This window comes from Haematobia irritans, chromosome 4 (genome assembly GCF_050003625.1).
Source record: "Haematobia irritans isolate KBUSLIRL chromosome 4, ASM5000362v1, whole genome shotgun sequence".
Taxonomy (NCBI): domain Eukaryota; kingdom Metazoa; phylum Arthropoda; class Insecta; order Diptera; family Muscidae; genus Haematobia; species Haematobia irritans.
Genome location: NC_134400.1, coordinates 30875783 through 30902466, shown reverse-complemented (window position 1 = coordinate 30902466; position 26684 = coordinate 30875783). Strand labels below are relative to the sequence as shown.

General features: G+C 26.5%; 1 protein-coding gene across 11 annotated transcripts in view; it reads left to right on the top strand.

Moving 5' to 3' along the window:
- Positions 1 to 979: 979 nt before the first annotated feature.
- Positions 980 to 26684, top strand: part of pip (heparan sulfate 2-O-sulfotransferase pipe) — a 390683-nt gene continuing 364978 nt past the window's right edge. For 4 of the 11 annotated variants that reach the window (XM_075304212.1, XM_075304213.1, XM_075304210.1 and 1 more), the window contains exon 1: positions 988 to 1606. In XM_075304212.1, coding sequence (XP_075160327.1) covers positions 1518 to 1606 — 89 coding nt within the window. In that variant the 5' untranslated portion in view covers positions 988 to 1517. Of the gene's footprint in view, positions 1607 to 26684 lie in introns of all 11 variants that reach the window. The other 7 variants (XM_075304205.1, XM_075304211.1, XM_075304208.1 and 4 more) reach the window with 5 other exon arrangements.

Here is a 26684-nt window from a genome sequence, read left to right as displayed (position 1 = left end):
AAAAATAAATAAAAAGAAATAAAATTTTGACAAAATGTTCTATAGAAATAAAATTTTGACAAGATATTTCTATAGAAATAAAATTTTGACAAAATTTTCTATAGAAATAAAATGTTGACAAAATTTCCTATAGATATGAAATTTTTAAAATTTCGTTTAGATATGAAATTTTTAAAATTTCCTATAGATATGAAATTTTTAAAATTTCCTATAGATGTGAAATCTTAACAAAATTTAAAAAAATTAAGAATCAAATTTAGTAGCACAAAAGTATCAACGATTGAAAAATGGCAAATGTACCACTAAAGTAGCACAACGGTCACGCTGCTCTGGGTGCGGCCTATAGCAAGTGTCTTATTTACTTAATAAAATCCATATTAATGGTGACAATTATCTAGCTGTCATATTGGCTCTGTCCAAACTGATCGATTGATCAGACAAAACAAATCTAGAATACGTTAGTGCATTTGATTAATTTTGATCCTTTATCAATCAATTGTTAAAGTGTTTACTCTTCACAAACCATGCTTCTCTCACGAATTCAAGGGTAATTAATCGACATTTAGTCGATAACAATTCCATAAAGACAAGACAACACAGGGTCTGCTGGCCTGCTAACACAACAATGCTCAATGCTCTGTTGGAAACATCTTCAAAGACATGTGGTTAGAGTAAGCCATTGTGCGGTATGATGTGATGATCAACATTCATATCAACCAACAACAAAATATATTTCTTAACCGTAAGCCGGCCTATCAAGCAGACATCAAACCGAGACCTCAAACATGTTGGCTGCTGGCAAGTGTAAGCCAAATTTTAGGTTCTATGACTCTTATGGCAGAGCTGAGCTCTCAGAGCGTGTGTTTTGGTTTTAAGTGGAAGTGTATGTGTATTTGTGTGTGTGCGTTGGTTTGGCTATTCGGGCCTTTCTTTTCATTCACTCGGTCCAAGCTCGCTTTGATGTTAAGGAAAAAAAAAAAAGATTAAGATTTTTCTTTTGGCCAAAAGTAGATGGCTGTAAGATTTTAACATTCAGTTCAAACGCGAACGCTGTAAGATCAAGACGTCTCTCTGTCGATCATCTCTTAGGTTTACAAGCCCTCGTTTGCTCTTCCTTTTCGGTCGGTGATAGTTAACATCTCTCTCCAACCAGAACAAGAAATCCAATAGCCAGGCATTATAGCCGGTATATTCTTTGGCAAAGAAATTAAAACAAAGCAGTGAAATAAAAAAAGAAAAACAACCCAAACCAGCTCTAAAAGAAAAGTTGTCAAGCTTAGCGAAGCCATTTCTAAGTGAAGAAATAAAAAAATAAAAAAAAAAAACGTAAGAATTTTTTGTGTGCAATAACATTTTTCAATAGAATTCATTTGGTGACACAATTAAATAATTAACCCACGAGTAACTTTAATTGTGTGTTAAGAAGAAAACTAATTGGAGACAACAAAATCTCTCAAAAAATTTCCAAATAGATTTTGTGGATTCAGAAGTTGTTTGTTTGAAGCAACTATTTCCAGATGAGTTTGCTTGGTGAGAAAAACTTCAAAATGAAAATGCGGGATGTTGAAACAGCCTTCAAATACAGGCGCTTTCCCTATCCAAAAAGGTAAGTACCTTCTTATAAAGCATATATGTTAGGTGATAAAAACAAAATAAAATAAAAACAAGGAGATAATCTTTGTGTTCATTGTAACAAAAATGAGCTTCCAAAAAAAAAAAAAAATATATATATATAGTTTGTATGCCCAACTTGTGATCCGGAAGTAATAGGAATTGGGATCATGTCCAAAGAACTTTACATGGTATTGCCATAGGACGAAAGTTCTTCGTTTTCACATCCTTTGCAATGCTTTAGAATTATAAAAAAATCAACAATTTAATTTTTTTGTAATTTTTTTATGACACTTTTATTTTCTAGTTATTTAATTTTTACAACCGGGCGTTCATTCGCACATCGATGTATCGAAACGTCAAACTTTTGTGATATAATCGTAATATGATAGCAAGCCATAACATTCTAACTACTTCTCGAGATGTTCTTTAATAGTAAGAATAAGGAATAAATCTCAACGGCACAGAAAAAATATTTTTTCTGATTCTAGCACAAAATTAAATGATCCCAATTAATTTTTTAATTGAAATTTCTTCAATAACGAAAATGATAGTATCAATCACAGAATTAATTATAAATAAACAAAAGTAGTTGATTAAAAGATGTTTGTTTTGGATCAATTCTTTATAATTGGTAGAACTAAAAATTTAATTGATCTTGGTCGAACAAATTTTTTTAATTGATCAATTAATTTAATTATAAATTATTTTTTATATTATTCCTTATTTATTTATAAATATCTTTCCTTTAGATAACATAATTATTTTTGAATTTTACAAGAGTTTACACTTTCTTATGAATTTTTCGGTTATATTTATAGTTGGATTTTTCTCTATATTCGAGTCCAACAAATGCATTTAATTATTTCGAAATAAAATTTTCTATATATTTTTTTTTAATTGGAAAATTATTTTATTCAATTAAAATGTTAATAATTAATATTTTAATTAAAAACGTAAAAAAAATTCCAACATTTTTTTATAGACTTTAATTATTAATTTGATTTAAAAGTTAATTATGTCAGTTAATTTTTTAAATGATTACTTTTTAACTTCAATTGAATTTTTTGTGATATTTTTTCTCTAAGCGGTGAGTTTTTCTTTTATGAAATATACGACACCATCTCAAATCCTTCAAACTTGTTGGTTGCTATATATAAAGGTTTATGTTCCCATAAACATATATTTTTATACCCTCCACCATAGGATGGGGGTATATTAACTTTGTCATTCCGTTTGTAACACATCGAAATATTGCTCTAAGACCCCATAAAGTATATATATTCTGGGTCGTGGTGAAATTCTGAGTCGATCTAACATGTCCGTCCGTCAGTCCGTCCGTCTGTTAAAATCACACTAACTTCCGAACGAAACAAGCTAACGACTTGAAACACAAGTAGTTGTTATTGATGTAGGTCGGATGGTATTGCAAATGGGCCATATCGGTCCACTTTTACGTATAGCCCCCATATAAACGGACCCCCAAATTTGGCTTGCGATTGCTCTAAGAGAAGCAAATTTCATCCGATCCGGCTGAAATTTGGTACATGGTGTTAGTATATGGTCTCTAACAACCGTGCAAAAATTGGTCCATATCGGTTAACTTTTACGTATAGCCCCCATATAAACGGAACCACAAATTTGGCTTGCGATCGTTCTAAGAGAAGCAAATTTCATCCGATACGGCTGAAATTTGGTGCATGGTGTTAGTATATGGTCTCTAACAACCATACAAAAATTGGTCCATATCGGTCCATAATTACATATAGCCCCCATATAAACCGATCCCCCGATTTGGCTTGCGGAGCCTCTAAGAGAAGCAAATTTCATCCGATCCGGCTGAAATTTGGTACATGGTATTGGTATATGTTCTCTAATGACCGTGCAAAAATTGGCCAATACCGGTCCATAATTATATATAGCCCCCATATAAATCGATTCCCAGATTTGTCCTCCGGAGCCTCTTGGAGGAGCAAAATTCATCCGATCCGGTTGAAATTTTGAACATGGTGTTAGAATGTCGTCTCTAACAAACACACAAGAATTGGTCCATATCGGTCCATAATTATATATAGTACCCATATAAACCGTTCCCCAGATTTGATCTCCGGAGCCTCTTGGAGGAACAAAATTCATCCGATCCGGTTGAAATTTGCAACGTGGTGTTAGTATAAGGCCGTTAATATCCATGCCAAAATTGGTCCATATCGGTCTATAGTTATATATAGCCGATCCCCAATCACACAAAAATTGGTCCATAGCGGTTCATATTCATGGTTGACACTCGAGCCAAAAATAATCTACCAAAATTTTATTTTTATGGAAAACATTGTCAAAATATTACTTCTATAGAAAATTTTGTCAAAATTTTATTTCTATAGAAAATTCTGTAAAAATTTTATTTCTTTAGAAAATTTTGTAAAAATTTTATTTCTATAGAAAATTTTGTCAAAATTTTATTTCTATAGAAAATTTTGTCAAAATTTTATTTCTATAGAAAATTTTGTCAAAATTTTATTTCTATAGAAAATTTTGTCAAAATTTTATTTCTATAGAAAATTTTGTCAAAATTTTATTTCTATAGAAAATTTTGTCAAAATTTTATTTCTATAGAAAATTTTGTAAAAATTTTATTTCTTTAGAAAATTTTGTAAAAATTTTATTTCTGTAGAAAATTTTGTCAAAATTTTATTTCTATAGAAAATTTTGTCAAAATTTTATTTCTATAGAAAATTTTGTCAAATTTTTATTTCTATAGAAATTTTTTTCCAAATTTTATTTCTATAGAAAATTTTTTCTAAATTTTACTTCTATAGAAAATGTTGTCAAAATTTTATTTCTATAGAAATTTTTTCCAAATTTTATTTCTATAGAAAATTTTTTCTAAATTTTACTTCTATAGAAAATGTTGTCAAAATTTTATTTTGTCAACATTTTATTTCTATAGAAACTTTAAACTTAATCGGCCTTTTTTAGTTTAATATATACTACGTATGGACTGCCTTGTAATTTAGAAGACTATGTTAGAAAGTTTTAAGATACCTTGCCATCGGCAAGTGTTACCGCAACCCAAGTAATTCGATTGTGGATGACAGGCTTCAGTAGAAGTTTCTACGCAATCCATGGTGCAGGGTACATAAGCTTCGGCCTGGCCGAACTTACGGCCGTATATACTTGTTATTATTAAATATTAAATTTTCTTCTAACTTTGAAGAAATCTCGGCTAATACCCTGGGGCGGAGCACAATTTTACTAAACAAATTTACAAAATTTCTTAGAAAAAAAAAAAAACATTTTGATAAGTTTTCCTCTAAAAATACAATTGTGACCAAATTTCTTATAGAAATTTGGTCAAAATTCCTATAGAAATGAAATTTTGACAAAATTTTCTATATCAATTAAATTTTTAAAAAATTTCCTATAGAAATGAAATTTTCACAAAAATTTTTATAGGAATAAAATTTTTACAAAATTATCGTATAGAAATGACATTTTGACAAAATTTCCTACAGAAATGAAAGCTTGACGAAATTTCTTATGGCAATTAAATTTTGATAAAATTACTTAGAGAAATCACATTTCGATAAATTTCCTCTAAAAATAAAATTTTGACAAAATATCTTGTAGATATGAAATTATTAAAAAATTTCTTATAGAAACTTAAATTGACAAAAAAATTCCCATAGGAATGAAATTTGCACAAAATTTCCAATAGAAATGAAATTTGCACAAAATTTCCTATAGAAATGGAATTTTACGAAATTTCTTATAAAAATTACATTTTGATAAAATTTCTTATAGTAATGGAAGTATTAAAAAATGTCTTATTAAAATAAAATTTTGAAAAATTTCCTATAGAAATAAAATTTTGACAAAAATCTCCATAAGAATGAAATTTTCCAATAGAAACGACCAATTCCAATTTCCAATAGAAATGACAATTTGACAAAATTTCATATAGAAAAGAAATTTTACGACATTTCCTATACAAATTACATTTTGATAAAATTTCTTATAGTAATGGAAGTATTAAACAAGTATATACGGCCGTCAGTTCGGCCAGGCCGAAGCTTATGTACCCTCCATCATGGATTGCGTAGAAATTTTTTCTAAACACTGCCATCCACAATCGAATTACTTAAGTTGCGGTAACGCTTGCCGATGGCAAGGTACCATCTCCTAACACCATCTTCTAAATTGTATGTAAGTCCATACGTGGTATATATTAAATCAAAAAAGATCGATCCAATACGTATATAATTCAGTTTGACAAAGTAGACATAAAATTTTGACAAAATTTTCTACAGAAATAAAATTTTAACAAAATTTTCTATAGAAATAAAATTTTCACAAAATTTTCTATAGAAATAAAAATTTTGACAAAATTTTCTATAGAAAGAAAATTTTGACAAACATTTCTACAGAAATAAAATTTTAACAAAATTTTCTATAGAAATAAACTTTTGACAAAATTTTCTATAGAAATAAAATCTTGGTAGATTATTTTTGACTCGAGTGGCAACCTTGATTATGAACCGAATAAAATTTGAACAAAATTTTCTATAGAAATAAAATTTTGACAATGATGAACATTTTATTATGAACGGAATAAAATTTTAACAAAATTTTCTGTAGAAATAAAATTTTGACAAAATTTTCTATAGAAATGAAATTTTTACAAAATTTTCTATAGAAATAAAATTTTGGTAGATAATTTTTGGCTCTAGTGGCAACCATGATTATAAACCGATATGGACCAATATATATAATTATGGACCGATATGGACCAATTCTGGCACGGTTGTTAAAGATCATGTAAAGATCACCATGTTCCAAATTACAACCGGATTGGATGAAATTTGCTTCTCTTGGAGACTTCGCAAGACAAATCTGGGGATCGGTTTATATGGGGGCTATATATAATTATGGACCGATGTGGACCAATTTTTGCACGGTTGTTAGAGACCATATACCAATATCATGTACCAAATTTCAGCCGGATCGGATGCAATTTGCTTCTCTTTGAGGCTTCGCAATCCAAATCTGGAGATCGGTTTATATAGGGTCTATATATAATTATGGACCGATGTGGACCAATTTTTGCATGATTGTTAGAGGCCATATACCAACATCATGTACCAAATTTCAGCCGGATCGGATGAAATATGCTTCTGTTAGAGGCTTCACAAGCCAAATCTGAGGGTCCCTTTATGTGGGGGCTATACGTAAAAGTGGACCGATATGGCCCATTTTCAATACCATCCGACCTACATCGATAACAACTACTTGTGCCAAGTTTCCAGTCGATAGCTTGTTTCGTTCGGAAGTTAGCGTGATTTTAACAGACGGACGGACTGACGGACGGACAGTTAGATCGACTCAGAATTTCACCACGACCCAGAATATATATTCTTTATGGGGTCTTAGAGCAATATTTCGATGTGTTACAAACGGAATGACAAAGTTAATATACCCCCATCCTATGATGGAGGGTATAAAAATGTCTTATTGAAATGAAATTTTGAAAAAAATTCCTATAGAAATAAAATTTTGACAAAATTTCCTATAGAAATAAATTTTTATAAAATTTCCTATAGCAATTAAATTTTGAAAAACTTCCTATAGAAATGAAATTTTGACAAAACTTCCTATAGAAATGAAATTTTTGACAAAATTTCCTAAAAATGAAATTTTTGACAAAATTTAGTACAAAATTTTGACAAAATTTCGTATAGAAATGAAATTTTTGACAAAATTTCCTACAAAATAAAATTTTATCAAAATTTCCTATAGAAATGAAATTTTTACAAAATTTCCTTTAGAAATGAAATTTTCAAAAAAAGTTCCTATAGAAATGAAACTTTGACAAAATGAAATTTTATCAAAATTTCCTATAGAAATGAAATTTTTACAAAATTTCCTTTAGAAATGAAATTTTCAAAAAAAGTTCTAATAGAAATGAAATTTTGACAAAATTTCCTATAGAAATGAAATTTTTGACAAAATTTCCTATCGAAATGAAATTTTGACAAAATTTCCTATAGAAATGAAATTTTGACAAAATTTCCTACTGAAATGAAATTGTGACAAAATTTTCTAAAGAAATAAAATGTTGACATAATTTTCTATAGAAATAACATTTTGACAAAAAATTCTATAGGAATAATATATTGACAAAATTTCCTATAGAAATGAAATTTTGAATGAAATTTTGACAAAATTTCCTATAGAAATGAAAATTTTGACAAAATTTCCTAAAAATGAAATTTTTGACAAAATTTCCTAAAAATGAAATTTTTGACAAAATTTCCTACAAAATGAAATTTTTGACAAAATTTCCTACAAAATGAAATTTTTGACAAAATTTCCTAAAAATGAAATTTTTGACAAAATTTCCTATAGAAATGAAATTTTTGACAAAATTTCCTACAAAATGAAATTTTTAACAAAATTTCCTACAAAATGAAATTTTAACAAAATTTCATATAGAAATGAAATTTTGACAAAATTTCCAATAAAAAAATTCGAGAAAATTTCCTATAGAAATGCAATTGTGACAAAATTCTCTAAAGAAATAAAATTTTGACATAATTTTCTATAGTAATAACATTTTGACAAAAGTTTCTATAGGAATAATATATTGACAAAATTTACTACAGAAATAAAATTTTGACAAAATGTTCTATAGAAATAAAATTGTGAGAAAAACTTTTATATAAATGAAAATTTATAATTTATTTAAATTATGATAATATTGATATTTTTATAATACTAATATTGATAATATTGAATATACATAATAAGATAATTATTATGTATATTGTTAACCTTAATATGCTTAATTGTGATTGAAAAATCAAAGGAATTTCTCGAAAAAAAAAACTATGACAATTATTTCGATATCAAATTTGGATTTGAAAACCAACGTCATTAAAAACCTAAGCAGTCTGCTTGGCAACGTTAAATTGAATCCAATGATTGAAGTTACAACTAAAGCATAAGAAATACAGCGTATCATAAACTTCAAAAAACAATAACAATAGTAATCTATAAAATATAACAATTTGTTGTTTAATTTCCATCGTCATCATCATTATCATTAAGACAACAATGATAATCATCATCATAAACTGCATATGGCTAAGACTGAAACACATTGGGTTAGGTTATGGATTGCCTCTTATACACTCAATTATTGAAAACAGCCATGAAAATTAAAACTAAATTTTTCTAAAATTTTGTTCCATTTTAAAAATTTAAACAAATCATCCTTATACTGAATCGTAAGTAGTTGGAAATTTTAAGAGCTTGTCAAAAGAAAAATGTTTAAAAAATTTTTCATTTTTATTATCCACAAATTTCTCTGTATGGCCAATCTTCGCTATACATGTTTTATGATTCATTAAGAGCTATATAATGTGATAACACTTCTACCCATTGTGCATTAAGCACCTATCACAAAAAGTAGAAACAAGGGTGTATTATCACAGTTTACACCCCAACATCTTGAAATAGCAGCGAACCAGCTCATAAAACATCCATAACTTGGTCATCATGGTCCCCACGAGAGACTGATTTTGATTTGGCAGCTGGGAAACTACTACAAAAATGATCAATACAATCACCATCGACTAATGCACAATAGTAAATTTTTTTCAAAATTTTATTCCTCTAAGAAATTTCATTTCTATAGGAAATTTTTATGAAATTTTATATCTCTAAGAAATTTTGTCAAAATTTATATTTTCAAAAAATTTTTGTCCATGCCATTTTATCAACATTTCATTTCTATAGATTTTCTGAAAATTTCATTAAGTCAAATTTTTATTTGTATTGGAAATTTTGTCAAAATTTCATTTCATTTTTTCATTTCATTTCATTTGTTTTTATTTATTTAATCGAGCCCAGTAGGGCCATATATGATTAATATAGTAATACTACAACGCAATGAGCAGATAGAAAATTATAATAAAATAATATTTAATTATTCCATTTAAATATATATATAAATTTATGTTCTGATTATATATATAAATGGTATTTAATAATTATTTATATTAAATATATATAAATTTGTGTTACTGGGAATATATACTTGCCATGAATCCATCATAAATTGTTTATTCAAAGTGATCTAAATATAGATATTTTAATTTATGTTTGGAATGAGAAAAATTTCGCAACGTAAGTGGGAGACTATTCCAATATCTAGACACCCGTACCGAAAAAGACTTTTCAAAAACAGCTGATGATATTCTTGGCATTATAATAATAGGATTCCGAGTTGATCGTGAGAAACAAAACGACTGTGCAATTTCGAAGGGCTTTTGAGCGGTAACTATATCATGCAACATTAACTATATCATGCAACATTAACATTCATTCTATAGGAAATTTTGTCAAAATTTCATTTTTATAGGAAATTTTGTCAAAATTTCATTTCTATAGGAAATTTTGTCAAAATTTAATTTCTATAGAAAATTTTGCCAACATTTAATGTCTATAGTATTTCTCTAAGAAATTTTGTTAAAATTTCGTTTCAGTAAAATTTTTTGCCAAAATTTTATTTCTATAAAAAATTTTGTGAAAATTTCCTTTCTATGGGAAATTTTGTGAAAATGTCATTTCTATAGGAAATTTTATATCTCTAAGAAATTTTGTCAAAATTTCACTTCTATAGAAAATTTTCTGAAAATTTCCTTTTTATAGGAAATGCTCTGAAAATTTTATTTCTATAGGAAACTTTCTCAAACTTTCCATTCTATAGAAATTATTTTCAAAATTTTAACAACATTTCTCTAAAATTTGATTTCGGTAAAATTTCTCTCAAAATTCCACTTCTTTAGGAAGTTTTATCAAAATTTAATTTCTCTAAAATTTTCTGAAAATTTTATTTTTATAGGAAATTTTCTGAAAATTTTATTTCTATTCTTTTTATTTCTATAGGAAATTTTTCTTTCTATAGAAATTATTTTCAAAATTCCATTTCTGTAGGAAAATTTCACAAATTTTATTTCGAAATTTTCTTTAAATTTCAATTTTTAGCAAATTTTACAAAATGTTAATTCTATAAGAAATTTTAACAACATTTCTCTAAAATTTGATTTCGGTAAAATTTCTCTCAAAATTCCACTTCTGTAGGAAGTTTTATCAAAATTTAATTTCTCTAAAATTTTCTGAAAATTTTATTTTTATAGGAAATTTTCTGAAAATTTTATTTCTATAAGAAACTTTCTCAAATTTTTCTTTCTATAGAAATTATTTTCAAAATTCCATTTCTGTAGGAAAATTTCACAAATTTTATTTCGAAATTTTCTTTAAATTTCAATTTTTAGCAAATTTTACAAAATGTTAATTCTATAAGAAATTTTAACAAAATTTCTCTAAAATTTTATTTCGGTAAAATTTCTCTCAAAATTCCACTTCTGTAGGAAGTTTTATCAAAATTTAATTTCTCTAAAATTTTCTGAAAATTTTATTTTTATAGGAAATTTTCTGAAAATTTTATTTCTATAGAAAACTTTACAAAATATTAATTCTATAAGAAATTTTAACAAAAATTCTCTAAAATTTTATTTCGGTAAAATTTCTTTCAAAATTCCACTTCTGTAGGAAGTTTTATCAAAATTTAATTTCTCTTAAATTTTCTGAAAATTTTATTTTTATAGGAAATTTTCTGAAAATTTTATTTCTATAGGAAACTTTCTCAAATTTTTCTTTCTATAGAAATTATTTTCAAAATTCCATTTCTGTAGGAAAATTTCACAAATTTTATTTCGAAATTTTCTTTAAATTTCAATTTTTAGCAAATTTTACAAAATGTTAATTCTATGAGAAATTTTAACAAAATTTCTTTAAAATTTTATTTCGGCAAAATTTCTCTCAAAATTCCAATTCTGTTGGAAGTTTTATCAAAATTTAATTTCTCTAAATTTTTCTGAAAATTCTACTTCTATAGGAAATTTTCTGAAAATTTTATTTCTATAGGAAACTTTACAAAATGTTAACTCTATAAGAAATCTTAACAAAATTTCTCTAAAATTTTATTTCGGTAAAATTTCTCTCCAAATTCCACTTCTGTAGGAAGTTTTATCAAAATTTAATTTCTCTAAAATTTTCTGAAAATTTTATTTTTATAGGAAATTTTCTGAAAATTTTATTTCTATAGGAAACTTTACAAAATATTAATTCTATAAGAAATTTTAACAAAATTTCTCTAAAATTTTATTTCGGTAAAATTTCTCTCAAAATTTATTTTTATAGGAAATTTTCTGAAAATTTTACTTCTATAGGAAACTTTCTCAAATATTCCTTTTTGTAGAAATTATTTTCAAAATTCCATTTCTGTAGGAAAATTTCTCAAATTTTATTTCGAAATTTTCTTTAAATTTATATTTTTAGCAAATTTTACAAAATGTTAATTCTATAAGAAATTTTAACAAAATTTCTCCAAAATTTTATTTCGGTAAAATTTCTCTCAAAATTCCACTTCTGTAGGAAGTTTTATCAAAATTTAATTTCTCTAAGAAATTTCCTCGAAATATCTTGTTTTTAGACATTTTTTTTTTTTCAAAATGTCATTTCTATATTTCATTTCTATAGAAAGTTCTCTCAGAATTTCATTTTTATAGAATTTTTTTTTTATTTAATTTCTTTAAGAAATTTTCTTAAAATTCCATTTTAATAGGGACATTTTTCAAAATTTTATTCATATAGGACTTTATCTCAAAATTTCTTTTCTATAGGTAATTTTCTCAAAATATTATTTTTAAAGGAACTTTTGTCAAAATTTCTTTATTATAGGAAACTTTCTCAAAATTTTGCTGCTTCAGAAAATTTTGTAAACTTATTATTTCTATAGAAAATTATTTGATGAGTGGTTTTTATTCCAAAAAAAAAACTAACCTTAGTTTTTTTTTTGTTATTAGTCCACCTTGTGCCATAGTGCATTTGCTTGTACGGCTAATAGCCAAAAAAAAAAGTTCAATAATACCGGTTTCAACTGCAGTCAATTAAAAATTGAAAACTAGGTGATTTTCATTTTCAAACGCGTTTTGACCAATACTAAAAATTAACAGAGCAACAACAAAATCCGCATATAAAACTTCAAAGCCAATAGAAGAAAACTTAATACTAAACGCCCAAATGTTTGAGAAAACTTAAATGGAAAACTCAACTTGCAGATGTATTGACTCGACTACCACCAATAGCGCGGGGACGATAATGATGATGACTGTGACTTGAACCAGTTAGTCCACCATCTATTTTTGGTATTGAGATCACTTGCATGATTTTCATTTCGTTCACTTCATTTCACCAAGCCTGAATTTGGCCTGGAAATGTTGAGTGGATTTTTGTTCCTTTATTTGTTGTTGCTATTGTAGTTTTTCATTCCAATCAAATCACCCCTGGGGATAGTAGACCTGTAAAACGGCTTCCAATGTAATGCTGTCGCTCTGTGAATTGCGCACCAAAAAGGCGTTTATGATGATGGAACCTGGACGAGTTTTAAACTTTGTTTTGTTTTTTTTTTGTTCAATCTCATATTGTTTTTCCTCCTCATTTTCTTGGCTTCATTTCCTACATTTTTAGATAGATTTAAATTTGTCCACTAAAGAAAAGTAAAAGGCAATTTTACAAATCACAAAGCTCTCTTAAACCGATTGACCGGCATCATAGACCTATTTCCGGGATATCATTTTTTGTGATAAAAATAATAAAAATATAATTGAATTGAATAAAGCTTCCCACCACAATTTCTATTCAAAAATGCCCTGTTTACCATAAAGACATGTGGCTTTATAATTTCACCTAGTTCTTCCCTTATCAAGATTTCAATTCCATAGAAAATCAAAGTTTTATTTTTATATAGGAAATTTTGTAAAAAAATCTCATTTCGATAGAAAATGTTGTCAAATATTTTTTTTTTATTCGAAATTTAATCAAAATTTAATTTTTATATGAAATTTTCTTAAATTTCATATCTACAAGAAATTATATCAAAATTTCATAGCTATAAGAAGTTTTATCAAAATTTCATATCTATAAGCAATTTTATCAAAATTTAGTTTCCATAAGAAATTTTATCAAAATTCCATTTCTATAGGAAATTTTGTCAAAACTTCATTTCTATAAAAAAAAATTATCAAAATTTCATATCTGTGGAAAATTTTGTCAAAGTTTCATTTCTATAGAAAATGTTTTCAAAATTTCATTTTTATAGTATTTGTTTCAAAATTAAATTTTGAAGGAAAATGATATCAATTTTCTTTGAAATTTTAATTCCTATGCGTTTTGTTTTAAATTTTAATTCTATTGAAATTTTTCTCAAATCTATGGAAAATATTCTTAAAATTTTATTTGTATGAAAATTTTCTTAAAATTTCATTTCTATAGGAAATTTTGTCACAATGTCATTTCTATAGAATATTTTGTCAAAATTTCATTTTTATATAAAATTTTCTAAAAATTTCATTTCTATAGGAAATTTTGTCAAAATTTCATTTTTATAGGAAATTTTGTCAAAATTTCATTTCTATAAAAATTTTTGTCAAAATTTATTTCTATAAGATTTTTTTCAAAATTTCGTTTCTATAAGAAATTTTGTCAAAATTTCATTTCTATAGAAAATGTTTTCGAAATTTCATTTCTATAGAAAATGTTTTCAAAATTTCATTTTTATAGTATTTGTTTCAAAATTAAATTTCGAAGGAAAATGATATCAATTTTCTTTGAAATTTTAATTCCTATGGGACTTGTTTTAAATTTTAATTCTATTGGAATTTTTCTCAAATATATGGAAAATATTCTTTAAATTTCATTTGTATGAAAATTTTCTTAAAATTTCATTTCTATAGGAAATTTTCTCAAAATGTCATTTCTATAGAAAATTTGTCAAAATTTCATTTTTATATAAAATTTTCTAAAAATTTCATTTCTATAGGAAATTTTGTCAAAATTTCATTTTTATAGGAAATTTTGTAAAATTTATTTCTATAAGATTTTTTTCTAAATTTCGTTTCTATAAGAAATTTTGCCAAAATTTCATTTCTAAAGGAAATTTTCTTGAAATTTCGTTTTTATTACAATTTTTTATTCAGAAACTTTCATTTCTATAGGAAATTTTGTCAAAATTTCATTTCTATAAGAAATTTTGTCAAAATTTCATTTCTATAAAAATTTTTGTCAAAATTTATTTCTTTAGGAATTTTTTTTCTAAATTTCGTTTCTATTACAAATTTCGTTTTTATTACAATTTTTTATTCAGAAACTTTAATTTCTATAGGAAATTTTATTAAAATTTCATTTCTTTAGGAAACTTTCTGAAAATTTCTTTTATAGAACATCTCGTGAAAATTTCATTTCTATAGGAAATTTTGTCCAAAATTTCATTTCTATAGAAAATTTTCTCTAAACTGCATTTCATTAAAAAAAATGCTCTCAATATTTCATTTCTCATACGGTGTACTACAGTACACGGTGTACTACAGTATTGCCATCCAGAAAAAAACAGATATATTTTCCGTTGCATTCAAATCCCGAAAGGGAAATGGATGAGGATTTTTCGTCCAACACGCCAAGGAATAGCCTAAGCCATTTCCGAGTTTCCAAATTAAAGGAATTAGAAATAAAAAATATTCAACTACTAGAGAAAATAAAATCACTTGAGGAATTATGTACTAAATTACATGCCGAAAATGAATACTTTCGTTCAACAATTAATGTAAAGGAACCTTCACACGTGAGAAGTTCACAACCTCAAAATATTGAATATGTAGTTAATAAAGAAGTGGTACCACAAAACAATCAACAACCTACATATGAGACAGACGAAGAAGAATTGACCAGAGAAACCGAATGGATAGTGGTGAAAAAGCAAAAAAATAAAACAAATAGGAAATCCTTATCCCCACCTTCATCAAATATAAATAAAACACCGGATCCGGTAGATACAAACAATGAAGTAAGTCATACACCTAATGTTACTAATATACCAATGAGGCCACCTCCTATAATTATAAAATCCACCGAACACTTCGGAAATCTACAAGGAATTTTAAAATCCAATGCTCAAAAGGGTTTTCTCATAAAATTAATAGATAAAAATTCACAAAAAATATGTACATTCGATGCAAATGATTACCGCCAAGTTACAAAAGCACTAAACGAAGCCAGCATTCAATGGTATTCATACGAAAACAAACACAATAGGCCCATCCGAGTAGTTGCCCAAAAACCTCCATCACTCTTGTGATCCAATGGAGATTATAGCGGACCTCAAAAAACAAGGTTTCAAAATCCTAAACGCTTTCAATAAGATTGATTATATAACAAAACAGCCTCTTAACATGTTTGTTCTTAGCTTTGAGAACTCTGAAAATATCGAGAATATATATGCAATTAAGCAAATAGCGCACACTATAGTACATATTGAAGCAATGAAGGCTCCAAAACATATACCACAATGTAAAAATTGTCAAGGGTATAATCATACCAAAAATTATTGTTCCAAACAGCCACGATGTGCAAGATGTGCTGGGAAACACGAGACTAAAAACTGCGAGAAGCCAACAGTATTTCTGCCTAAATGTTGTAACTGTGGTGAACAACATCCAGCAAGCTATAGAGGATGTATAGTTGCAAAAGAGTTGCAGAAATTGAGAAACAAGAAGCGTAATATGAACAAAACTGATAATCCAAAATCATCATTAAGCTCAGAGGTCAACAAAATTCCTAACGTGGACAAAAACAGGGTATCTGAGAAAATAACTCATCCTAAACATCTTTATTCTCAGTCAAACAAAACATTCTCACACGCGAAAACACAATTAAAGAGACGCCCCAAAACCATCTTATGCAAATTCTATCTAAACTGGAAGCAATAGAAAACTTCAATAGGTCTGTGGATGCCCGTTTAAGTTTATTGGAAGAAAACTTTTTTAGTAGTTTTACTTAAATGTGTCCCCCTTTAAAAATAATGCAATGGAATGCAAACGGATTGATTCGGCATAAAGACGAACTCCTAAATATTTTGGAATATAAAAATATCGATGTCTGTCTGGTGAGTGAGACTCATTTTGTCAAAGAATCTTATTTAAATTACAAAAACTACAATATATATAGTACTATACATCCCAGCAATAATGCAAGAGGAGGAAGCGCAATCATAGTTAAAAAATCGATAAATCATTACCTAGAAAGCACGTATAGTTCGGACGATTTCCAATGCACAACAATTACGTTAATGGAAAACAATATGCCATTATCAGTAACATCTGTTTATAGTCCACCTAGACACAATATAAAGTGTGAAAGATACAGGGAAATAATTGAGAAACACAAATATCGTTTTATAATGGGCGGTGATTTTAATGCAAAAAACACACACTGGGGATCCAGACTAACGACTCCCAAAGGTAAAGAATTGTTAAGAGCTCTCAAGCAAACAGGATGCAAATCAATTTCCACGGGTAACCCGACATACTGGCCAACTGATGCTTTAAAATGCCCTGACTTAATTGACTTTTTTATTACTAGAAAGATTGCCTTTTTCAAATTAGCAATAGAAGATGGTTATGAGCTCAGCTCCGATCATACACCAATATATTTAACTTACAAAAGTGCAAACATAAACCAAAACTACAATCTCCCCCTGACAAACAAGAAAACAGATTGGAACTACTTCAAATTTTTAGTTAGAAATTCGACAATGATTTCTGAAATTACAAACATCGATGAAATCGAAGATGAAGTGCTCAAATTTGCTAATAACATCCAACAAGCTGCTTGGAAAAGTACTCCACCATCAAACTTCCAAACAAATACACGAACTTATCCCTCCTACATAATAAATCTAATAAAATCCAAACGGAAACTCCGCAAAAGGTGGCAAATATCACGTTCTCCAGCAGACAAGAGAATTTTCAACAATGCGTCGAAGAAATTAAACAGAATAATTAAAAAATATAATGAAGAATGTTTTTATAAAACTATATCCAATCTTACCTATGATAGTAAAACTAACTATTCTCTTTGGAAAACTACCAAACAACAAACTAACAGACCAATTGATCAGAAAGCTCCACTACGCAATAGTAACGGAATATGGTTAAAAAGTAACTCTGAGAAAGTCCAACACTTTGCCGAACATCTTAAAACAACTTTTTCTAATTCACAATCAAATGGCGCTGATTATACGACTCCAACGTATCCTCTTCAAAACAACAGTCTAATGTCCCTGGAAAGATTTACTTTTAAGGAAGTATGGGATGCTATAAATAAAATCGAAAACAAAAAATCACCAGGATTCGACCTAATTAGCGGAGAAATTCTGAAAAACTTACCATACATAAGTGTAGCAAACATAACATCCATCATGAATGCCGCCTTGAAGTTAAACTACTTTCCGCTTTGTTGGAAAGTTGCCGAAATTATTATGATCCCAAAACCGGGAAAAAATCCCCACGATGTACAGTCATATAGACCAATTTCATTACTACCCGTGCTTGGAAAACTGTTTGAAAGACTTTTATGCAACCGATTGGAAACCATTATAACTTCGAAGAATATTATTCCATATCATCAATTTGGGTTCAGAAAACAACACTCAACGATAGATCAAGTTCATAGGGTAACAAGTTACATAGAAGAGGCTTTTGAACATAGAAAAGTCTGCTCTGCAGTATTCTTAGATATTTCCCAAGCTTTTGATAGAGTGAACCATGCTGGCCTTATTCAAAAAATTAGTACGCTACTACCACTTAAATTTTGTTATATTCTTCAATCGTACTTGGAAGATCGATACTTTAGAGTTCGTTACGAAAATTCATATAGTGAGTTACATCAAATTACATCTGGTGTTCCACAAGGAAGCATTCTGGGCCCCACGTTATACCTTTTGTATACCCACGACGTTCCGACGAGCGAAAACTGTTTCATAGGTACCTTTGCGGATGATACGGTCATCATGTCGACTGGTTTAAACACTGTAGAAACCAAACAAAACTTGCAATTAACATTGAATAGCTTATATAAGTGGACGACAGATTGGGATCTAAAATTAAACAGTAACAAATCAATTCACATAGATTTCGCTCTAAATCAAATAACATACAATCCTCTATTCATAAATGGAAACCAGATTCCTCATTCGCATTCAGCAAAATATCTCGGGATTACATTAGATTCCAAACTCAAGTGGCATGAACATATCGACAAAAAACAAGTAGAATTGAAGGCAAAATACCGAGAACTCCAATGGCTACTTGGACGCAATTCCATCCTATCTCTTGACAACAAACTTATGATTTATAACCAAGTACTAAAGCCTGTCTGGTTATATGGCATACAACTCTGGGGATGTGCAAAAGCTACCCATATTGAGAAAATACAACGCTTCCAAAACAAAGTTCTACGAAACGCGGTAAACGCGCCATGGTATATTAGGAATAGCGATCTGCATCGGGACCTGCAAGTAAAAACCGTAAAGGAAGAAATAGTAAACCTCGCAAAGAGGCATAATGAAAGACTGCAACAACATGTAAACATGGGAGCAGCAGAACTTTCTCAAATCGGCAACATGAGAAGAAGATTACAAAGATTTAAGCCGCATGACCTTATTACTCGCTTTACAACCAGTTAAATTTTGCTTTTAATTTATGAATCATTAATTAATTAACATTACAAAATTCCTTAACTAAACTACTGGTTAGTCACTATTGTATAAAGAGACTAGTTGTAGTTAATATAAGCATAGTATGATTGTAGAAATTGCTTAAATAAACAAAAAAAAAAAAAAAAAAAAAAAAATATTTCATTTCTATAGAAAATTTTCCCGAAATTTCATTTCTATAGAAAATTTTCTGAAAATTGCATTTTAATAAAAAATGTTCTCAATATTTCATTTCTATAGTAAATTTTCACAAAATTTTTATTTTTATAGGAAATTTTCGCAAAATTTCATTTCTTTAGGAAATTTTTCAAAATTTCATTTCTACAACAATTTTTTAAAATGTTCATATCTATAACAAATTTTCTCAATATTTCAGTACTTTTTTAAATGTTGTCAAAATTTAATTTCTCTAGGAAATTTTGTTAAAATTTCATTTCTTTAGGAAATTTTGTTAAAATTTCATTTCTGTGGGAAATTTTGGCAAAATTTCAGTTTTATAGGAAATGGTGTCAAAATTTCACTTCTACGGGAAATTTTGTCTATAACAAATTTTCTCAATATTTCAGTTCTTTTTTAAATGTTGGCAAAATTTAATTTCTCTAGGAAATTTTGTTAAAATTTAATTTCTTTAGGAAATTTTGTTAAAATTTCATTTCTATAAGAAATTTTGTCAAAATTTCATTTCTGTAGGAAATTTTGTCAAAGTTTAATTTCTATAGGAAATTTTTTCACGATTTTCTTTTTGCAATAAATGTGATCACAGTTTCATTTCTACAGGATTTTCTCAAAATTTCAAGTATTCAGGAAATTTTTGGCAGAATTTTTATTGTACAGAATATTTTCGCAAAATTTCATTTCTAGAGAAAATTTTGGCAAAATTTCATTTCTCACGATTTCATTTCTATAGGATATTTTTCTCAAAATTTCCTTTCTATGGGAAATTATCTTTAAATTGCAGGTCTATAGGAATTTTTCGCAAAATTTCATTTCTGCATTAAATTTTCTCTAAATTTCATTTCTATAGAAAAATTTCTCCAAACTTCTTTCTGTAGGAAATTTCTCCTACATTTCGTTTCTATAGGGAATTATCTCAAAATTTCAGATCTATAGGAAATTATATCAAAATTTCGGATCTTTTGGAAATTTTGTCAAAATTTCGTTTCTACATGAAATTGCCACAAAACTCCATTTCTATAGGAAAGTTTCTCAAATTTCATTTCTATGGGAAATTTCCTGAAAATTTCATTTTTATAGGAAACTTTATCAAAATTTCATTTATGTAAAAAAAAGTATCAAAATTCAATTTTTCTAAGAAATATTCTCAAAATTCTATTTCTATAAGAAATTTTATTGAAATTTAATTTCTTTACGAAATGTTTTCAAAATTTATTTCCATAGAAAATTTTTTCAAAATTTAATTTTTATAGGAAAGTTTCTTAAATTTCCATATCTATAGGCCATTTTTTTTCTAAATTTTAGTTTATAAGAAATTTTATCAACATTTCATTTTTATAGCGAATTTATAGAAAATTTTGTAACAATTTCATTTGTATAGGAAGTTTTGTCAAAATTTTATTTTTACAGAATATTTTCGCAAAATTTCATTTCTAGAGAAAATTTTGTCAAAATTTCATTTCTCACGATTTCATTTCTATAGGATATTTTTCTCAAAATTTCCTTTCTATGGGAAATTATCTTTAAATTTCATACCTATTGGAAATTTTCGCAAAATTTCATTTCTGCATTAAATTTTCTCTAAATTTCATTTCTATAGAAAAATTTCTCCAAACTTCTTTTTGTAGGAAATTTCTCCTACATTTTGTTTCTATAGGGAATTATCTCAAAATTTCAGATCTATAGGAAATAATATCAAAATTTCGGATCTTTTGGAAATTTTGTCAAAATTTCATTTCTACATGAAATTGTCACAAAATTCCATTTCTATAGGAAAGTTTCTCAAATTTCATTTCTATGGGAAATTTTCTGAAAATTTCATTTCTATAGGAAACTTTATCAAAATTTCATTTCTGTAAAAAAATGAATCAAAATTCAATTTTTCTAAGAAATATTCTCAAAATTCTATTTCTATAAGAAATTTTATTGAAATTTAATTTCTTTACGAAATTTTTTCAAAATTAATTTCCATAGAAAATTTTTTCAAAATTTAATTTCTATAGGAAATATTCTTAAAATTCCATACCTTTAGGCCATTTTAGTTTTATAAGAAATTTTATCAACATTTCATTTTTATAACGAATTTATAGAAAATTTCATTTTTGTAGAACATTTTGTAACAATTTCATTTGTATAGGAAGTTTTGTCAAAATTTTATTTTTACAGGAAATTTTCTAAAAATTTCATTTCTAGAGAAAATTTTGTCAACATTTCATTTCTCACGATATCATTTCTATAGGATATTTTTCTCAAAATTTCCTTTCTATGGGAAATTATCTTTAAATTTCATGTCTATTGGAAATTTTTGGAAAATTTCATTTCTGCATTAAATTTTCTCTAAATTTCATTTCTATAGAAAAATTTCTCCAAACTTCTTTCTGTAGGAAATTTCTCCTACATTTTGTTTCTATAGGGAATTATCTCAAAATTTCAGATCTATAGGAAATTATATCAAAATTTCGGATCTTTTGGAAATTTTGTCAAAATTTCATTTCTACATGAAATTGTCACAAAATTCCATTCCTATAGGAAAGTTTCTCAAATTTCATTTCTATGGGAAATTTTCTGAAAATTTCATTTTTATAGGAAACTTTATCAAAATTTCATTTCTGTAAAAAAATGTATCAAAATTCAATTTTTCTAAGAAATATTCTCAAAATTCTATTTCTATAAGAAATTTTATTGAAATTTAATTTCTTTACGAAATTTTTCAAAATTTATTTCCATAGAAAATTTTTTCAAAATTTAATTTCTATAGGAAATTTTCTTAAATTTCCATATCTATAGGCCATTTTTCTATAAGGAATTTATAGAAAATTTTGTCACAATTTCATTTGTATAGGAAATTTTGTCAAAATTTTATTTTACAGGAAATTTTCTAAACATTTTATTTCTATAGAAAATTTTCTCGAAATTTCATTTCTATAGGAATTTTTCTCAAAACTTGATTTCTAAAGGAAATTTTATTTTTATAGGATTTGTGTTAACATTTCGATAGGAAATATTATCATAATTATTAAATTTCATTACTAAGAGAAATTTTCTCAAAATTTTTACTGGAAATGTTCTAAAAATTTCATTTCTATAGAAAATTTTCTCGAAATTTCATTTCTATAGGAATTTTTCTCAAAACTGAAAATTCGATTTCTTTTTCCCTCATCGCAAAAGTGACAAATTTTACAAGATTGTTTTAATTGCATTTCTATTCGCACGTCTTGTCATCGCCTAATTTATCATCATCAAATGTCTAGGCATCATAAGGTTTTTGTGCAATCCTTGATTTCATTTCACTGTGTTTTTTGTTCTCAACCAGCAAATCTTACAAGTAATCAGAAAAAAAGACCGCCATCATAATTGCGTTAATTATTCAAAAATGGATTAAGAAAGTATGGCAGAAAATCTCATTAATTCGACAACATGACTTAGCGCCTTTTATTGTCTGGGGTGTCGCAAGCATAGCTAACTGGTAATTCATCAAAAATGTGATTTGAATAATGAGCCCTAGTAGTCCTCTTCACATAGTGGGATTTGGCTGGTTATACTTTTTCTTGGATTTCCTTACCACTATGGCAAGACGTTAAGCTACGCAGTAGATACAGCTTCCAAGATATTACTGGCTGTCTAACAGCTTGCCTTTCACATATATTTTGGAAAACGTTAATGTTCAGTATTCAAAATAGGAAGGCAGTCGGCACTCTATTATTTTTCCTCTCTCCTGTTTCTGGTTGTGTTTTGTTTTTTTTTTTTTTTTTGAAAATGTTCATCTGGCAAATAGCATCTGGCGTAAAGATATGATTTTTCTTTTGCTTATTGTATTGTGATTCCTTCATCATTGTTTTGGAGAAGTAATTTATAATTTTTGTTGCTTCTTCCTGTAGGATGTCAGGCAAACTGAAAAAGAAACATGCCTAGTTTCCAAAGGGACGAGGTGTGGGGTCTTTATATTATGACAGTTACACAAATCATTTTTCAATATATTTGTCATAACATTTTGCAATTTGCATACAAATGAATGAATGGACATTTATATGAATTTATGAGATTTTTGTTGGCTTTCAAATTTCTGGCCAAAGGAACAAACTAATTTGCATGCAATTTGCAGTGAATGTAGAGATTTTCTCAAAATTTAATTCCAATAGATAATTCTCAAAAGAAAAAAAAAAGAAGTGTTGCTTTAGTAAAATTAAATTTGAATGTTTGTAAAATAATCTCCAACTTCTGATGGATAATACATCAGGGACAAAAAAGGACAAAGGCAATATTTACTAGTTGACTGAGTTAAACTCAATCGTCTCCAGGGCTTTTGCAACCATTAAATCTCCTGTAGGCTCAAAAGTCTCAATAAGGTCTCAGTGGGGAACTTCTAGGCCCAAATGCCTCAGTGGGAGAACTGTTGATTCGAAGGTCTGAGTGGGCGAATTTTACGTCCGATTATATCAGAGGCCTGAAACCAGAAGTTTAATTTCTATAGGAAATTTTGTCAAAATTTCTCATAGGGGGAAACTCTAGGCCCAAAAATCTCAGTGGGTAAAACAGGAGCAAAATGGAGGTACGCTTAAGTGGCAGCCCGATGTATCAGGCTTACTTAGACTAGACAGTCCATTGTGGAGACACGGTTGCCACAGTCTATAAAATTTTACCCAAAATGGTACATTTTTTACTGTTTGGTAGACGGGTAGAATTATTGATGTTTTGGTAGATTTTGCAAAATATTCCACTCCAATTTAAAAGTACTTCAATTCTTTATTTGAAATTTTAACAAAATTTTCTATAGAAATAAAAGTTTAACAAAATTTTCTATAGAAATAAAATTTTGACAAATTTTCTACAGAAACAAACATTTTGGCAACACTTTCTATAGAAACAAAAATTTTGGCAAAATTTTTCTATAGAAATAAAATTTTAACAAAATTTTCTAAGAAATAAAATTCTAACAAAATTTTCTAAGAAATAACATTCTAACAAAATTTCCTATAGAAATAAAAAAAATAGAAATAAAAACTTCACAAAATTTTCTAAGAAATACAATTTTAACAAAATTTCTTATAGGAATAAAATTTTGACAAAATTTTCTATAGAAATAAAACTTTTGGCAAAATTTTTTATGGAAATAAAATTTTGACAAAATTATCAAGACAAATAAAATGTTGGCAACATTTTCTATAAAATTTTGTCAATTTTTTTGTTTTCATTTTATATTAATTTTATATTCATATCGTTTGTTTAAAATTTATGTTTAAAAACTGTGATATAAGTTATATAAGTCTTTAAATGTAAATTTTGAGAAAATAATTTGTAAGTTGAAATGTTTAACAATCTCAATTAAAAAAAGTGTAATCTTTAAATTTATTATTTTTCAAAAAGACGAAATCCCCTGGAAGAAGTCAACAAGTATTGACGAAACGTTGGGATAAAAATGTAAAAAGTTTTCTTCTTTACATCAATGAATTTAGGTCCAACTAGCTAAATAAAACATAAAAGGAACAGAAAATATTGACCAATCAAACAATTAAACATAAAAAATTTTTTATATAAATACAAATTTGAGAAAATTTTCTATAGAAATAAAATTTTGACAAAATTTTCTATAAAAACAAAATTTTGAAAAAATTTTGTAGACAAATAAAATTTTGGCAACATTTTCTATAAAAGAAAAAACTTGTCAAATGTTTCTATAGAAATAAAATTTTAACATAATTTTCTATAGAAATAAAATTTTGACAAAATTTTCTACAGAAACAAAAATTTTGCCAACATTTTCTATAGAAATAAAATTTTAACAAAATTTTCTAAAAAATAACATTCTAACAAAATTTCCTATAGAAATAAAATTTTGACAAAATTTTCTATAGAAATAAAATTTTGACAAAATTATCTAGACAAATAAAATGTTGGCAACATTTTCTATAAAACACAAAATTTGTCAAAATTTTTTATAAGAATACAAATTTGAGAAAATTTTCTATAGAAATAAAATGTTGACAAAATTTTTATAGAAATAAAATTTTGACAAAATTTTCTAGACAAATAAAATTTTGGCAACATTTTCTATAAAAGAAAAAATTTGTCAAATGTTTCTATAGAAATAAAATTTTAACAGAATTTTCTAAAGAACTAAAATTTTGACAAAATTTTCTACAGAAATAAAAATTTTGGCAACATTTTCTATAGACATAAAATTTTGACAAAATTTTCTATAGAAAAAAAATTTTAACAAAATTTTCTAAGAAATACAATTTTAACAAAATTTCCTATAGAAATAAAATTTTGACAAAATTTTCTATAGAAATAAAACTTTAACAACATTTTATAAGAAATAAAATTTTAACAAAATTTTCTAATAAATACCATTCTAACAAAATTTCCTATAAAAATAAAATTTTGACAAAATTTTCTATAGAAATAAAATTTTAACAAAATTTTCTAAGAAATACAATTTTAACAAAATTTCCTATAGAAATAAAATTTTGACAACATTTTCTATAGAAATAAAACTTTAACAACATCTAACAAAATTTCTTATAGAAATAAAATTTTGACAAAATTTTCTATAGAAATAAAATTTTTGCAAAATTTTTTATAGAAATACAATTTTGACAAAATTGTCTATAGAAATAAAATTCGGACAAAATTTTCTGCAGCAATAAATTTTGACAACACTTTCTACAGAAATAAAATTTTGACAAAATTTTCTATAAAAATAAAATTTTGACAAAGTTTTCTACAGAAATAAAATTTTGACAAAATTTTATATAAAAATTTTGTAGATAAATAAAATTTTGGCAACATTTTCTATAAAAGAAAAAACTTGTCAAATGTTTCTATAGAAATAAAATTTTAACAGAATTTTCTATAGAAATAAAATTTTGACAAAATTTGCTACAGAAACAAAAATTTTGCCAACATTTTCTATAGAAATAAAATTTTAACAAAATTTTCTAAGAAATAACATTCTAACAAAATTTCCTATAGAAATAAAATTTTGACAAAATTTTCTATAGAAATAAAATTTTGACAAAATTATCTAGACAAATAAAATGTTGGCAACATTTTCTATAAAACACAAAATTTGTCAAAATTTTTTATAAGAATACAAATTTGAGAAAATTTTCTATAGAAATAAAATGTTGACAAAATTTTTATAGAAATAAAATTTTGACAAAATTTTCTAGACAAATAAAATTTTGGCAACATTTTCTATAAAAGAAAAAATTTGTCAAATGTTTCT